Source organism: Macaca nemestrina, chromosome 9 (genome assembly GCF_043159975.1).
Source record: "Macaca nemestrina isolate mMacNem1 chromosome 9, mMacNem.hap1, whole genome shotgun sequence".
Lineage (NCBI taxonomy): Eukaryota > Metazoa > Chordata > Mammalia > Primates > Cercopithecidae > Macaca > Macaca nemestrina.
The window spans coordinates 13,955,109-13,972,032 of NC_092133.1; the positions used below are offsets into that span (position 1 = coordinate 13,955,109).

The 16,924-nt window shown below is 43.9% G+C and overlaps 1 protein-coding gene across 4 annotated transcripts in view; it reads right to left on the reverse strand.

Annotated features, from left to right (window-relative positions):
- LOC105467833 (inositol polyphosphate-5-phosphatase F) overlaps nucleotides 1–16,924 on the reverse strand; it is a 144,931-nt gene that overhangs the window by 90,202 nt on the left and 37,805 nt on the right. The window contains exon 1 of one of the 4 annotated variants that reach the window (XM_011717604.3): nucleotides 14,143–14,221. The exons of 2 other annotated variants lie outside the window; for them this stretch is intronic. In XM_011717604.3, the coding sequence (XP_011715906.2) occupies nucleotides 14,143–14,206 (64 nt within the window). In that variant the 5' untranslated portion in view covers nucleotides 14,207–14,221. Of the gene's footprint in view, nucleotides 1–13,315; nucleotides 13,620–14,142; nucleotides 14,222–16,924 lie in introns of those variants that run through there. One more of the 4 variants, XM_011717585.3, reaches the window with a different exon arrangement.

The following is a 16,924-nucleotide window of genomic DNA, read 5'->3' on the forward strand; positions in this document are numbered from 1 at the left end:
CAGAAGGCACTGGAATGGCAGAGAAAATGGCCAGCAGACTCATACTATCCTTCTGCAAAGAATAACCATGTAACTGATCTAATCCAACAAATGTATTGTTTTCTGATCTTTCCTTCAGAAGGTATACTCTAATGTGGCATACAAATTCAAAAAAAAAATTTTAATTCACAAATTGTAAAAGTTAAGATCATCAACGTTCTCTATAAGGAAGGGTTGCTTATAAGAGTATAGCATTTTTGAAATAATGCCAAATTTTAGTGAAATAATAATGTAACATACACCCGAAGTCATAAGTATTTGCAATAAGCTCAATTGTTTGACCCATCAGGTCAACATTTCCACTCTTTTTTTTTTTTTTTTTTTTTTTTTTGAGACAGAGTCTCGCTCTGTCACCCAGGCTGGAGTGCAGTGGCCGCATCTCAGCTCACTGCAAGCTCCGCCTCCCGGGTTTACGCCATTCTCCTGCCTCAGCCTCCCAAGTACCTGGGACTACAGGCGCCTGCCACCTCGCCCGGCTAAGTTTTTGTATTTTTAGTAGAGACGGGGTTTCACTGTGTTAGCCAGGATGGTCTCGATCTCCTGACCTCGTGATCCGCCCGTCTCGGCCTCCCAAAGTGCTGGGATTACAGGCTTGAGCCACCGCGCCCGGCCAACATTTCCACTCTTATTGCAGATCCATTTGGCAGTACATGGCTTCTATTTTCATATGCCCTCCTCTTCCTGGTACACAGAAAACAACTGATTAAGTACTGTGTGCCTGCACAGAGCATGAGTCACTCATTCCAAGATGGAAGAATGAAGGCACTCCCTCAGCCCAAGAACAAGCCTGGGTTTTAAAGCACAGCTGCTGAAGCTTATAGGCACTTTCACTGTGTCTTAAAAGAAAAAAAAAAAGGTATCAGGGTATGTATAAATAATCAGACCCATATTTCATTTCCTGCTAAAGACAAAGGATATTACTGCTCTAAAAAGACAATCACCAACACAAAATCAAACAGATGAGGAAAAGGGTTTTAGAATGAGAAACTAAAAGTTCCAATAGTTAGCTCATCTATGCTTTAATTCTCAGAATTTAATTAGGCCAGGAAAACAGGTTAAGGAATAATTTGATTCAGGTGCTATCTTATAAATGCAAAGTTTGATACACATTTCCTTGAACTCTCTAACGGTAATTATTCTCCAGCATTCCATAAGCTAAAGAGCTAATCCAATTTAGAAGGTCTAGCAGCTGGTGATTCCCCAGTCTTAAATCTAACTCAGTGGTTATCAGTGCTGGCTGCTCATTACCATCATCTAGGAGCTTTATAGTACTAATCCCTGAGCATCAGAGATGGTCTCAATTGGTTAGGGCAGGGCCCTGGAATAGGTATTCTTTAAATCTCCCCCTGGTGATTCTAATGTACAGCCAGCTTGAGAATCACTAGTGCACATGATTATAGGTCACTGGGAAGGACCTGTATTAGTAACTTGGTCTTATCAGTCTGACTGAAAGATGACGCCTGTAGCACATACAACTTTAAACTCTCACGTAATAAAGTAATATAAACTGCATAAAGATCTCATAATATAGGGAGGTGGCATAAAAGCTGGTCTGAACTAGCAGAAGGAAATACACTTCAAAAAGTAACCACAAGAATATTTAAAAGATTAGAGATACCACCTAGAAAAGAAACTTAATTTCCAGGCCAGGCACATCAGCTCATATCTGTAATCCCAGCACTTTGGACGGCCCAGAGAGGAGGATCACTTGAGCCCAGGGGTTTGAGACCAGCCTGGACAATATAGCGAGACTCTGTCTCTATAAAAAATAAAAAATAAAAAAAAAAACATTTGCCAGGTGTGGTGGCACCCACCTGTAATCCTAGTTACTCAGGAGGCTGAGGCGGGAGGATCACCCGAGCCCAGAAGTTCAAGGCTGCAGTGAGCTATCCCACATTCCAGCCTGGGTGACAGAGCAAGACCCTGTCTCAAAAAAAAAATAAAAAATTCTAGACATTTTTACTTAAAAAGGGATCTAATTACAGCACAGCAAGACAGCCACAAAGATTTGATCATCATGAAGGAAATTAGAAATTGGTTCTTACATAATATCCAAACACAAAATTGTTGATTCTCTATACGAAGCATAAAGTCCTAACTGTCGCATCTCAAGAAAAGACCCAAAGCAACTCAAAAAAGAACAGAGGACAACTAAAGAAAAGGACTTTCATGAAAGGTCACACAATGTAATTAGGTCATTTCAGCCTAGGAGGACCTGATGGAAATGAACACAATTATGAAAGAGATCAACTTACCTGTATACCACTTAATACCAGTATAGGAAACCTACACATTTAAAAGTCATGGTTTGGGCTGGGTGCAGTGGCTCATGCCTGTAATCCGAGAACTTTGGGAGGTTGAGCAGGAGGACTGCTTGAAGCCAGGAGTTCAAGACTAACCTGGCCAACATAGTGAGACCCCGTCTCTATTATTTTAAAAAAACGAAAAATCATGGTTTGGGAATGAAAAAGGAAGTACAGCTTAAATTACAACTTTCCAAACTCATTACCTTAAGAATCTGACAGTAACAACCACCTCAAACAAAGATTAGATAAATCCTTGGGTGATGTATTCATAATGCATCACCCAAGAAATATAGCAATGTGTTGGGATATACCCCTCACCTTTTGCTGTCCCCAAAACTGTCTTTTGATATCACTTTCAAAAACAGGATTTTGAGAGCTAAATCAAAGCACAGATGAGCTAAGAATCAGTATTTTCCTTTCCTCATTTTAGAGCTATTAACAGAGAAGCGTAAAATTAGCAATTCCATCATTAAATAGATGTAACCTTTCTCCCAGTTGGTGTTTAAATAATTTCCTGGCCGGGCACGGTGGCTCAAGCCTGTAATCCCAGCACTCTGGGAGGCCGAGGCGGGCAGATCACAAGGTCAGGAGTTCGAGACCAGCCTGACCAACATGGTGAAACCCCATCTCTACTAAAAATACAAAAATTAGCCAGGCGCGGTGGTGCATGCCTATAATCCCAGGTACTTGGGAGGCTGAGGCAGGAGAATCGCTTGAACCCGGGAGGCAGAGATTGCAGTGAGCCGAGATCACACCACTGCACTCCAGCCTGGGCAACAGAGCGAGACTCCATCTCAAAAAAAAAAAAAAATTTCCTATCTTTTCCTGAAACTTGTTTTCAAAATTTATTTACTCTATCCCATCCACGATTGTTTGTACAGTCATCCTACCACCACAGGTCCTCATCAACAGAAAGCTACCTTCAAACCTGATCAGGTCTAGGATTTGCCATTTTACTTGACCTCAAATGGCTCTATGTTACAGCTCCATCAGGGTATCTGCCTCTATAGAATGTGTGTCTCTCCTCCATCAGGCCACATCCTCTGCCAGGATGGGGATGGTGTTTTAAGTATCTTTTTACTTTGGCATATGCCTAGCAGACAGGTCTTCAATAACTGTTTGTAAAAGGATTAAACAACTTCAAAGAATTTTTTTTTTTTTTTTTTTGAGAGAGAGTTTCGCTCTTGTTGCCCAGGCTGGAGTGCAATGGTGCGATCTCGGCTCACTGCAACCTCCGCCTCCCGGGTTCCAGCGATTCTCCTGCCTCAGTCTCCCGAGTAGCAGGATTACAGGCGCTCGCCACCACGTCTGGCTAATTTCTGCATTTTCAGTAGAGACAGGATTTCACCATGTTGGCCAGGCAGGTCTCAAACTACTGACCTCAGGTGATCTGCCCACCTCAGCCTCCCAAAGTGGCTGGGATTACAGGCATAAGCCACTGCGCCCGGCCCACAGAATTTTAGGTGATGTAATTTGTTAGGAGAAATAAATATAATACTAAATTAGTTAGATGTTGGGGGGTAAGGGCTGCTTCTTCAAGAAAAGTATTTGGAAGGTGCAAATGGGAGTAAATGACACAGCTACACAGATGAATTCTGGAAGTCCCTGCCTAGAAAAGAGACTGTTACTCTTCTAAACTCCCAGGTCCACCCAACACAGTTGCTCCCTGGGAGGACATTCTTTAAGCTGGAAATAGGAGAATGTTTATATCTGTTATAAAAACAATGTATAATGATACTGCGAAACATCAATATTATACCTGCAAATTACTAAAATTGAGAGCATTATGGCATGTTTTTAATTTCCTAACATTTCAGTTAGATAACTGCTTCAAATCATCCATATTGACATTGCAGAAATTGTGAAATTTGAAATTCAGGGTTAACTTCAAAGTGAAAAGCTGTTTCAAAGAATGAGATTCATAAAGAAAACTGCCTCAGTATTTTAAAGTATCCCACTATCAAGTTTAAAAAATGCAAGGGTAAACTTGAAGGAACCTGAAATTAAAATAAAATAACCTAAATGAAAAAACAAAATCAGGGAACACTGACCTAAAATCAACCTGTATTTCAGACTTACCAAAGCAAGCATGTGTGGATGCTATTTTGTGAATGAAAGCAGATCCCTTAAGAGTCTCCAACAACCAGAAAATGAGTCATCCTAAAAACATGTGATTTAATTAAGATGCCACCAGTAAGTCTTGCGAAGGTACTATAATGCTGAATGTTCAGTGTTCATCCTCACTTTACAAATATTATTTATACATTATCACTTAATGTGTTATCAATAGCTACTGATAACCTTTAACAATCATTATTTCCCTATGTTGTTAAACATACTGATTCAAACGTTCTCCTCAGCTCAATTATGGGCAGCTGACACATAATGACTACGACTTACATCAGCTAAGGACTTAGATTGACTAGAGGCTCTGTGACATTGCTGCTACTTCTCAAACCTCTGTTTGCAAAGGTAGATTTTTAAAGGTTATGTTTTAAAATATATTTGAACAGGAATAGAACCATTTACAAAAAGACACACAAAGAGGTAGGTAGTAATACAGTTTGTAAAGTTCTAATGCATTTAATTCCCCATAAAACCATGCCAAAACAAGGTTGGACTATGATTCTGAGAATGTATTGAATCAACAGCACATTGATTCTGCTACTGGGTGCAGTGGCTCATGCCTGTAATCCGAGAACTTTGGGAGGTTGAGCAGGAGGACTGCTTGAGGCCAGGAGTTCAAGACTAACCTGGCCAACATAGTGAGACCCCCATCTCTATTATTTAAAAAAAAACGAAAAATCACGGTTTGGGAATGAAAAAGGAAGTACAGCTTAAATTACAACTTTCCAAACTCATTACCTTAAGAACCTGAAAGTAACAACCACCTCAAACAAAGGTTAGATAAATCCTTGGGTGATGCATTCATAATGCACCCAAGAAACATGGCAGTGTGTTGGGATATACTCCAAACTAGTTTGATTTTCAAGTAGTCCAGTATTATCTGCAAATACATGAACAAATTCCATCATAAAAATTCCATCACTAAAATTAGCAACAACAACCTTCTCTGCCCAAGGGCTGGTTTGGAAAAAATTAAGAAGTCTATGGGTCCCATTTATTTTTATTCAGAAAGAAAATAAATTTAATGAATTCCACAGGCTTAAGAGTGAAATTCCTACTTCACTGAATAAAATGACAGTGAGAAATCTGCACGACTTTTTTAGGTGTCAAGAGAGGCAGTGTGTTTTAGTCTTTTGTTCTTATATTCTCCCTTTAAACTTCCCTATAACCCCTTTGCTGCTCAAACTATACAAGGTAGACCAGGGACTAGAATTATTTCAATTCATTCAATACAACTTTCACAGAAAACCTGCTATGGGCCAGGTGATGAGTCTCGTCCTCTTTCTCCATGCCGGGGGGTGTTTAGGCCAGGCAAGTGGGACAAGCAGGGACCTGAACCAATGCAGCCAGGTTCCCCAAAGACTAAGCTGTCAGTACACCTTAGTTTCTGGCACCTTCACAATCTACTAAAAAAAAAAAAAAACAAAACTTGATACTACCTCTCCTCTAAAGCATGCCTTTGGCAAGTCTTGGCCTCTGCTGGCCAGGGCCTGGCCAAAACACAAGTGTCTAGAAACCAGTGATTCTACAAAGGCTCTCCCTTCTTTGAAGGTAGTTTTGCCCTACAGGCTTCTCCTCCATTTCACCTCTGCTGTGCATGCTCTGAAAGGATGTCTATGAAATTGGATCTAGGACTGGTGAAAAGCTACACTGAGAAAGGCTTCAGGTTGCTCATTCCTGGAGGAAATAGTTCCCAATGAGTAACATATCAATGTTTCTGCTCAAAGATCTACCCTGTATCTATTCCCTTCCCAAACTGCAGATGTTCCAAACACTTAAGAGGAGAAACCAGATCAACTGACGGTAGCTGGAAAAACTACTACTAGTCAATTCATTACATAACAACATTCCCTGTAACTATATGAATTTTGCAAGAAAGTCAGTGCAGGCATAGGGTCAATGAACAAATCAGTTATCACATTATTAGCCTTTTCTTTCTACATAGCGCCTTCCTCAATGTGCTCGCTTTGACATTTGAGAGGCTATTTAATTCTCTATACAGGCTACACTATAATGATTAGGATAGCTAAAGATACATTTCAGCTATTACCCATGAAAATATAAATCCTATCACTTTCTAGTCAAGAAGGTAGAAAGGTTCATAAAACGTTTTTGTCAATACTGAGGAAAACCTGGTATTACAGTCAAACACTGGGTTAGAGCCTGGCTCTCCCTCTATGAACTTGGTCAAATTACTTCTCTGTGCCTCAGTTTCCTCATCTGTAAAATGAGGATAATAATGAAACCCTCCTCCCAAGGTTTACTGTGGAGATGAAATGAAATAACACATGTAAACGTCACGGAACAGTGTCTGGCTCAGAAAAGTACTCAGTTGCAGCTGGGATTACAGGCCAGTCGCGGTGGCTCACACCTGTAATCCCAGCACTTTTGGGAGGCCGAAGCGGGCAGATCACCTGAGGTCAGGAGTTCAAGACCAACTTGGCCAATATGGCAAAACCCCGTCTCTACTAAAAGTACAAAAATTAGCCAGGCATGGTGGCAGTCGCCAGTAATCCCAGCTACTCAGGAGGCTGAGGCAGAGGGAATTGCTTGAACCCGGGAAGCAGAGATTGCAGTGAGCCGAGATCATGCCACTGTACTCCAGCCTGGGCAACAGAGCAAACCTCTGTCTCAAAAAAAAAAAAAAAAAAAAAGAAAGAAAGAAAGAAAGAAAAGAAAATCGCTCAAGAAATAAAAGCTGTTATTATTAGCTGCTCTTAATCTCAGGTAATGATGTAGACAACAAAATACACACAAAAACCTCCCTCAATCTGTAAAACCTGATCCCAAAAATTGTCAGTTACCTTAGAAAGACCTTGTCCTCCTGCCAGGCATGGTGGCTCACGCCTGCAATCCCAGCACTTTGGGAGGCCGAGGCAGGCGGAATGCCTGAGCTCAGAAGTTCGAGACCAGCGTGGGCAATGTGGTGAAACCCTGTCTCTACTAAAAACACAAAAAATTAGCCGGGCGTGGTGGCAGGCACCTGTAGTCCCAGATACTCAGGAGGCTGCAGCACGAGAATCGCTTGAAACCTGGGGGCCGAGGTTGCAGTGGGCAAAGATCATGCCACAACACTCCAGCCTGGGCGACAGAGCAAGACTGTCTACACACACACACACACACACACACACACACACACACAAAAAAAAAAAAAACCACTTGTCTTCTTTTATTTAAGCCAAAAATGAGTGGTGGGTGAAAACATGGTAAAGATAAGTCTTTTCTACCTTCAAATGGGAAATAAATGTACAGTCATATAAATATGTACAAGCATAAAAATAAACATACAGATCTATTCAACTGTTAGCCTGTCAGCAATATAAAATATGGAGTAAAAAGTAGTACAAGATATAAAACTAGTAACCCATTATAAAAACTGAAGACTAAATATACTAAGAAAAAAACTGGTTATTCAACAACAAAAATGATTAGAAACATTTTGTAAACATATTTAATATGTAATTTAAAGTGCCCTATTAAATTTTGTCATGGTAATTTGCAAATTTTTAGTAAACACAATATTTTTTTTCTGAAACAGTCTCACTCTGCTGCCCAGGTTAGAATACAGTGGCGCCATCTCAGCTCACTGCAACCTCTGCCTCCCAGGTTCAAGCGATTCTCATGTCTCAGCCTCCCGAGTAGTTGGATTACAGGCCCGCCACCACACCCGGCTAATTTTTGTATTTTCAGTAGAAACGGGGTTTTACCATGTTGGCCAGGCTGGTCTTGAACTCCTGACCTCAGGTGATCCATCCACCTCAGCCTTCCAAAGTGCTGGGATTACAGGCGTGAGCCACCATGCCTAGCCACAAACATAATTTTTTAAAAAGATTAAGTTCAAACTCCTTTTTTAAAAAAGTAAATACCAAATGCCACAAAACTCCAAATAAACAGAATCATTTCACAAAAATGATTCCTCAAAAAAAAATTCCAGGTGGATTTCAATTCCATAATTATGATTTCTCATTCAAAAAAGTTAACCTCATATAACATAGTAAAAATAATTTCATTATCAAAAATTAACTCTGAGAAGAACAGGAAAATTTTTTAATGTTTCTGTGAATTCTAACTAATACCTAGTACTCCTCAAAAAAAAAATGTTCAGGCTGGGCACGGTGGCTCACGCCTGTAATCCCAGCACTTTGGGAGGCCGAGGCAGGTGGATCACAAGGTCAAGAGATCGAGAGCATCCTGGCCAACATGGTGAAACCCCATCTCTACCAAAAATACAAAAAATTAGCCGGGCATGGAGGCGCATGCCTGTAGTCCCAGCTACTGGGGAGGCTGAGGCAGGAGAATTGCTTGAACCCGGGAGGCAGAGGTTGCAGTGAGCCAAGATCACGCCACTGCACTCTAGCCTGGCAACAGAACGAGACTCCATCTCAAAAAGAAAAAGTTCACTGGGATTCATCAATTACAGTATCACCTTTCCATATATAGTTTCTAAGTTTATGAATGTTATATGTATGACAGATGCTTTGAGATCTCTTCTTGGTCACTCAGTCTCAGAACAGAATGTGAATTATTATATAATTTACACACAGCTATAAATTATATAATACTGTCATATCAGACAAAGCCACAAGGACTGGGGAAGCAATCTTAAGACCAAAGAGATAAGACCATATTACCATTCCCTCAAAGTGGATTGTATTATATTTCTTTTTGAGTCTTTAAATTACAATTCTTATCCTGAGATATTAGACTCTACTCTCAAAAGATTACTGAATGTTTACACAGTGCTTTATCATCTTCCCTGTAGAAAATAAAATAACCAGGGCGGGCCTGGTGGCTCACGCCTGTAATCCCAGCACCTTGGGAGGCCAGGCCAGGTGGATCACCTGAGGTCAGGAGTCCGAGACCAGCCTGGCCAACATGGCAAAACCCTGTCTCTAGCAAAAATACAAAAACTTGCCAGGTGTGGTGACAGGTGCCTACAGTCCCAGCTACTCAGGAAGCTGAGACAGGATAATGGCTTGAACCTGGGAGGCGGAGGTTACAGTGAGCCGAGATCACGCCATTGCACTCCAGCTTGGGCAACAAGAGCAAAACTCCATCTCAAAAAAAAAAAAAAAAAAGAAAAGGAAAGGAAAGGAAAGAACCAAAATATTTTTCTCTGGTAGTCATTATCTTACAATAGACAAAAGCATCTATCAAAAAACAGTGCTATGTATGAATACAGATTACTCACTACCCTTAAAAAAATTAGAAACACCAGAAAAAAAACAATACTCAGTTTTTTAGCTGGGAGAAAAAAAAAACTGAAAAAGTTTAAATAATGTTAAAGAGGAAAGTAAGGAATATTACCAAAAAGATATTTTAAAAGCCCAGTGTGGTGGCTCATGCCCGTAATTCCAGCACTTTGGGAGGCCAAGGTGGGAGGATCACTTGAGCCCAGGAGGCCATGATCAGCCTGAGTGATACAGTGAGACTCCATCTCTACCAAAAAAAAAAAAAAAATTACAGGTGTGGTAGCACACACCTGTAGTCCCAGCTACTTGGGGGGCTGAGGTGGGAGGAATAGCTTGACCCCAGGAGATAGGGGCTACAGCAAGCCATGATCACGCCACTGCACTCCAGCCTGGGTGACAGAGCAAGACCCTGTCTCAGAAGAAAAAAAAAAAAAAAAAGATAATGAGATAATGCTACATCAGATAGAAATACAATACAAGTGCAGGTGTACCTTTCCTCATATTTCTTTATCTAAATGGATAGAGATTTTCCACTCCAATTAAAATATATTCAAAACAGCCCTAAAAAGAGGCCGGGTGCAGTGGGTCAAGCCTGTAATCCCAGTACTTTGGGAGGCCGAGGTGGGCGATCACCTGAGGTCAGGGGTTTGAGACCAGCCTGGCCAACATGGTGAAACCCCAACTCTATCAAAAAATACAAAAATTAGCTGGGTGAGGTGGCACACATCTGTAGTCCCGGCTACTCGGGAGTCTGAGGCAGGAGAACCACTTGAATCCGGGAGGCGGAGGTTGCAGTAAGCTGAGATCACACCACCGCACTTCAGCCTAGGAAACAGAGCAAGACTCTGTCCACCGCCTGCCCGCCCCGCCCCGCCCCTTCCCCGTCCCCCCAAAAAACAGGCCTAAAAAGAGCAACAAACATAATACAACATCTTATTTCTAAGGCAATGATATTACTGAGAGAGAACTTAGACTTAACTTTAATTCAGCTCAACTCAAGCAAAAACGCCTTCTGTGTCCTAAGTACTCTAAAGCCTAGAGACACCAAGATGAGGAGTAAATACAGCCCTTGCCTTGGGGAACACACTGGACTTCCCACTGGGGAAGAAGTAGGCAAACTTTTATTATATGATGATGCATAGGGTTAGAACTGAAGTGTGCACTAAGTGTAGAAAATGCCTGGAAACACTATAATAAAGGTGGCCAATAATTCTGCCCCAAGGATGAGGGGTAGCATCTGAGCTGGGTCTTATAGAATGAACTAGGTAGGAAAAGGGGATGACAGTAACAAACATTCCAGGCTAAATGAGTATTTTAATCTTAAATATCATCATTACTTATCCTTCTGATGTCTTTAGAAAAAGGAAAACTCTTGTTTCGGGTTGTTCAATAGCCACAAATGTAAAAACCACAATGCCCACAAGCTTTTTCGAGCTTACAATACTGCCCTTTTAAAAAAGAAAAGGACTTAGTCAGTAATCTATTCAGCTAAACAACCAGTAGGAAACAATGAAAGATTTTAAATGCTGTCACTACAAACAGCAGCAAAACAGAGGGGAAAAAGCAGAGGGGAAAAGTCCAATAAAATAAAGAGAATGTTAAATGATTCCATATATAGAAAAAGATCTGAAAAGCACTTATTCAATTAAAATGCCATTCTTAAATAGCCATTAGTTAGAAAGGATCTTTAGTCCCGGACAGGATAAACTATGAGAAAATCAAGTAAGTGCATGGGATTCTTTATTCCCTGGCTATCCTGAACACTTTAAGATCAAAACTGGCTGTCACTTCTGAAATATGACCTCTTCCTTCCTCTAGACATTTGATCTCCTTGGTCTGTGGCCCGCGATATTCTAAAAAGTATGATAATCTCAAGTGCAAAGGCTATAGCTACTTTACTCCCCAAAAAAAGTTTTAAATTTGCCTTCTGACGTGGACTTTGGATAAACAGTAATCCAAACTGCATGGCTTCATTAAAGAATCTAGGCGCAGGTTAGCCTTTATAGTTGAAGAAACTAGGGTGTAGAAAAGTTTGTTGTCAGATGAGTTGGAGACGATCTTAAGTCCCATCCAGCTCTAACAGTCTAACCTTTTAGAATCCAAGAAGTTGACTCTTTTGACAACCTAAGAATTTTGAAATCTGCTTTACTTCAGGCTGTACTGAAGCCTTACCCAAATTTGGGGGAGTGAAAGGAGAGAAGGAGAGAAAGCCAGGCAAATGGTCAAATCAGAGAAGAGAATGACAGAAGACTGGCCAAAATTAGCCCATCTTGAACAACTCTATCCCAAGATCATCACGAACTTTATCTGGGCCAAGGAGTTTATTCTCCATTCTGAAAAAGAGGAAATAAAACATAATAGCAAGAAAATACAGACAGAGCCCGGGAAAAAAAAAAGTTATCCTTCACTGCTCTGGCAAAGCAACTAGTAGGCTTTCCTAAGAAAGCAGTGGGGCCTGCCCAAATGTGTTCTGGAGGTCACAGAACTGCCCTGTGTCAGTGTCTCGACTCTAGGCTGTGACCCCGAACGAGTTACTAATAACCTCTCACTCCTTTCTCCTCACCTGAAAAAGAGGATCCCACACGTGTCCTGTAAGGTTGTTGTGGGGATTGGGAATAATATATTAAAGGGCCTGTCCTTAAAAGCCATTCTATAAGTGGTACCACGCTGTGATCTGAAAAGCTCATCTGAACCTTTTATGCTTTTCAATTCATATCATGTAATCCTTCTGTCTAGACTGCACATAAGAATTACAAGTAAGTCTGAAAAGCTCTGGCTCCTCCCTTAAAGAACTCTATCGTCTCAGAGAGTGAAAGAATCTCTGAGTGATATGGGGGAAGGATTGGCAAGCCAAAAGGGGCAGGTGCCACGCAGCCCCATCTTACAAGAAACTGGACTGTCAGCGCTCTGAGGGCAGGGACTGCTCCGTTAAAACCAGATTGCACACACATTTTCCTAAAGCAAGCTAATTGTAGACTTAAGCCTCTCCGAACAGCTTACATGACACCAAACATGGACCCACAATACATTTTGTGTCGCACAACATCAAGTCACACAAAAATCTCAAAATTATACATTACATTTTAATTATGCTGCGGTATTAAAGCCAAAGACAAAGGCTTTAAACCGAGTGCCTATGAGGTAACCATAGTGAAGTCACACCTTTAATAATAAGGAACCAAGAATACACGGGATGGCAACAGGGAGTAAGTGTCCAGCTAGCGGAACTAGCGCAACCGCTCCAGATCCGAATTCGAACCCAGAACTTATGGCGAAGGCCATGTAAGAACCACTCCAAGGAGGAAGAGGCCTTTAAGGCCAGGCGCACCTTGCTGGAACTTTCTGCCGGGGGGACCCCCTCCCCTCGGCCTGGGCCCCAAGCCCCAAGGGCGGCCGCGCGACGCGGTGGGAGGGACGAGGGTCGCCAGCCCCCTCTGCTCCGCATTGGGGCAGGGGCTCGGCGCTGCCCTCGGAGAAAGGCCAGGCTCCCTCCAGTCAGGGAATAATGACAGCTCGCGTGCTCGCAGCCCGCCCCGCCCCGCCTCGCCAGGTCCGCAGGCTGCTCCTCCCGCCCGGCTGAGGGGTCCGGCCGCGCCCCCTCCTCTCCCCGCACTGGCCCGGGGCGCCCCCCGCCCACACCGCCAGCCTCACCGGGTCGGAGCTGGAGGCCGCCGTCGCGGCGGCTGCACCACAGCGCGCGCTCGCCCTGCTGCAGGATGTAGTGGTCCTTGGCTTGGAAGAGCTCCATGCCAGCCCCGCGCGCCCAGGGAGGCGGCGGCCCGCGGGCGGCGCACGGGGCTTCCTAGTCGGTCGCGGCCGCCAGAGCCCGCGCCTCGGGGAGCGGCCGGGTAGGAACCGCGCCGAGGAGCAGCAGCCGAGGGAACGCCCCAGGGGACCCGACCGGTAGGAGGAGAACGCGCCCCGGCGGCAGCGGTGGCGGCCGTAGAGGCCTCTCCCCCGGCTCCTCCCCTTCCCCGGCTCCGCCCCGGGCCCGGCTCCACCCCCTCCGCTGGCTTCTCTCCCGGAGCCCCCGGCTCCGCCCCTCAGCCTCCTCCTCTTTTCAGTTCCCTCCCGCTTCCTGCCCTTTCCTCCGCCTTCTCCCGGGTGTCTCCTCCCAGCTCGTACCCGCGGGTCTTTCCTCCTCCCTCTCCTCCTTCCGCCCACCCCTCCCGCTCTTCCCCCAGGCCCCTCCCCCGGCGCGCCCGCCTTCTTGCTGTGGCCACTGGTGGCCTCCCGGGAGCTCGGCCGAGTCGGGCTGGGCTGGCCCCCTCCCTCCGCGCGGCCTTGGGAACAGGCGCCCACCGCTGGGGCCTCCCCTCCGTGCCGGCGGGCGCTCACGCTTCACCAGGCCCAGTCCTGCAATCCAGCCCCACACCCGCTCTCCCGGGGCGGCGCGGGGTACGTTCCCCGCGGGCCTGCGCTGCCTGCCCCTACCGAAACCAGGCAAGACCCCGGGGCCTGGCTACAGGGGTTCATACCCAGCCAAGCGAAGGCGTCTTCTGTTTTCGTATTTCCTATTAGAAGTTTGACAACAGGAGGCATTCAATAAATGCACATCAACGAGGGAGAGCATGTAACAATAAAAAACACAAGCATTAGCAGCACAGGGCTAAAGAGCGAGGAGGAAAGGAGGAATGTACAGATGCTGCTGTTTTTCCCGAATTAAGCAGGGCGGGTTGCAGAAGACTTCACAAATGGAGCCAGTTAATGAAGCAAGCGGAAGGAATATCGTTTGGCGAGGATAAGATGAATGGAGAACCTCTCGGGGAAGGAGGAGTCTCCCCCAAACATCCTTGAGCTCAGTCTGTCTTGAAAAACCAGTTGGTATCCTGAACAGAATGGGTCTGGGGAACGAGGCCCCCACTTCCGGGGCCAGTTGCAGGACTGTCTAGCTGTGTGATCCTGGGGAAGTCTCTTGGTCTCAGATGGTAGTTGAACTAACGACCTTTTCTTACACTCCCAGTTCTATAAATCAGTGAGTCTTTCTACTCCTAACTCCTTATCTTCTCTAATGCCTGAATCGGAAATGAGAGAAAAAGACAAGAGGTAGGAGATGAGAAAAAGAAGGCAATACTTTTTTTTTTTTTTTTTTTTTTTTTTTTTTTTTTGAGTTTAGGAGCAGAGGTTTACAGGCAAAAGAAAGAGAAGGGAGAACAGCTCTCTCTCTTGCGAGAGAGAGGGGTGCCCGAATGGGACTTCTTAGAAGGCAATACTTTTAACCTTCTGCCCAAGTAAAAAGTGAGAGGGTACAAAAGCAGGAAGGAGTTCCACATGACTAATTATTGCAGCCCACAGTGTTGAATTTCCATAGCACAGAAAGTCCAATGATAACAAAGCGTCCTGGAATCTTTTCTAAGTACCATGTCTCTGTGCTGTCCAGACACCTCAACATAAAGGTCCAGGGAGGTGGTTACTCTATCAAATCTTCGTGATATGATTTGGAGAAAGAAGGTAATGAAGCTATAAGAAGCTTTAGTGGAACCATCGGTTTCAGATTGATTGTTGAATTCAGCCATATGTTGACTTAGCAAAAATGAGAATGAGAAAATCCTATGAAGACGTTGTATCCTGCAAATTATTTCATTATTGTTTTATGAATTACATTGCCAGATGTGAAGAAAACAATGCTGTTCTGTTTTAAAACAATTAATTAGTTCATTGAAACTTTTCCTGATGTTTTAAATCAGTGGTTCCAACCCTGGCTGCCTGTTAGAATCACCTGGGGAATTTTTCAAACATATCAATGCTTGGACTTTAGACCAATTAAATCAGAATTTAATTGGGGTGGGGCTCTGGCATCGGTTTGTTTGTTTTTTCTAAGCTCCCCAGATGACTTTAATATGCAGTCAGGCTTGAACACCACTATTTTAAATGAAATTAATTAGTAAAATCTGCCTGACAGCATCTTAGAAAAAACAGCAGTCAGTCATTAACTAATGCCATCATATGGGCTTGATTACCTGTAAATCCAAAGTTAACAAGCAAAGTCTTTAGGAGAGAGGAAAACATGGAGGGGAGATGCTTCTGTAATCTATCTGACCCCAATGCACACTGCTGTCTCCCTCAGGCTCCAAAGGCATGCTGTGGGGTAGGCACAGCTCTAGCCTGGCTGAACAAAATGAGTGAAAAGAGCACATGTTTTCTGTCCCTGGTAGATGTCACATCCCCAATCTACTGCCACAGTTGTCTTGCCTTGTTTCTGCTATGAACTTCCTGAACCTTGGCCCCTGCAGCCTCTCCACTCCCTGGCTGGCCTATCCTCGGCCTGTGGCTAACTTGCCAGCCTCATCACCCTCTTCTAGCTTCCTAATTCAAGGTCCTCCTGCCCCGATGCCACCCGGGTTTTAGTGGAAAGTTCACGTGATGCTGCTCTCCTTTTTTTTTTTTTTTTGAGACAGAGTCTCGCTCTGTCGCCCGGGCTGGAGTGCAGTGGCCAGATCTCAGCTCACTGCAAGCTCCGCCTCCCGGGTTCACGCCATTCTCCTGCCTCAGCCTCCCGAGTAGCTGGGACTACAGGCGCCCGCCACCTCACCCGGCTAGTTTTTTTGTATTATTTAGTAGAGACGGGGTTTCACTGTGTTAGCCAGGATGATCTCGATCTCCTGACCTCGTGATCCGCCCGTCTCGGCCTCCCAAAGTGCTGGGATTACAGGCCTGAGCCACCGTGCCCGGCCTGCTCTCCTTTTTAAACATGGATGACCATCATACATATTATATATCTTATTTTACATGTATGGCATATGTATGCTAATTTAAGTATAATCACTAAGGAGTTTGTTTCTAGCCAGTTCTGTGTGATCTTGGTCAGTTCACTCAATCTCGTTTGGTCTCAGTGTCCTTATCTATGAAAAGAGATGATGAGTAAGTGTTCCCTTCCAGTGCTGAAATCAGTGTGAGGAAATGCATCCACGTGGTTAAACCTACACAAATAATGATGGTACATAAGCCAACTCTGATGACCGATTTAGCCCTTCAGTGTCAGGTTTATTATTTGTCTCTGAGATCTTTGGATTAGATTTTGGTGTCCTCTGGTGAGGTTTGACTTTAACGTCATCTCCTGTCTTCTGTTTACTTGTTCACAGTCTTGTTTGTTGTCTATGAGAACTTTCTTCAGTCTTGTCTATGAGAAATCTCCCAAAAGAAGAGATTTATATTTATATAAATATATTCTCCCCCTCCCCCTGCCTGCCAGGAGGCTGCTCATGTTGCAGGTCAGCAGTCTAGGTGGCTTAACTTTTTTTTTTTTTTGAGACGGAGTTT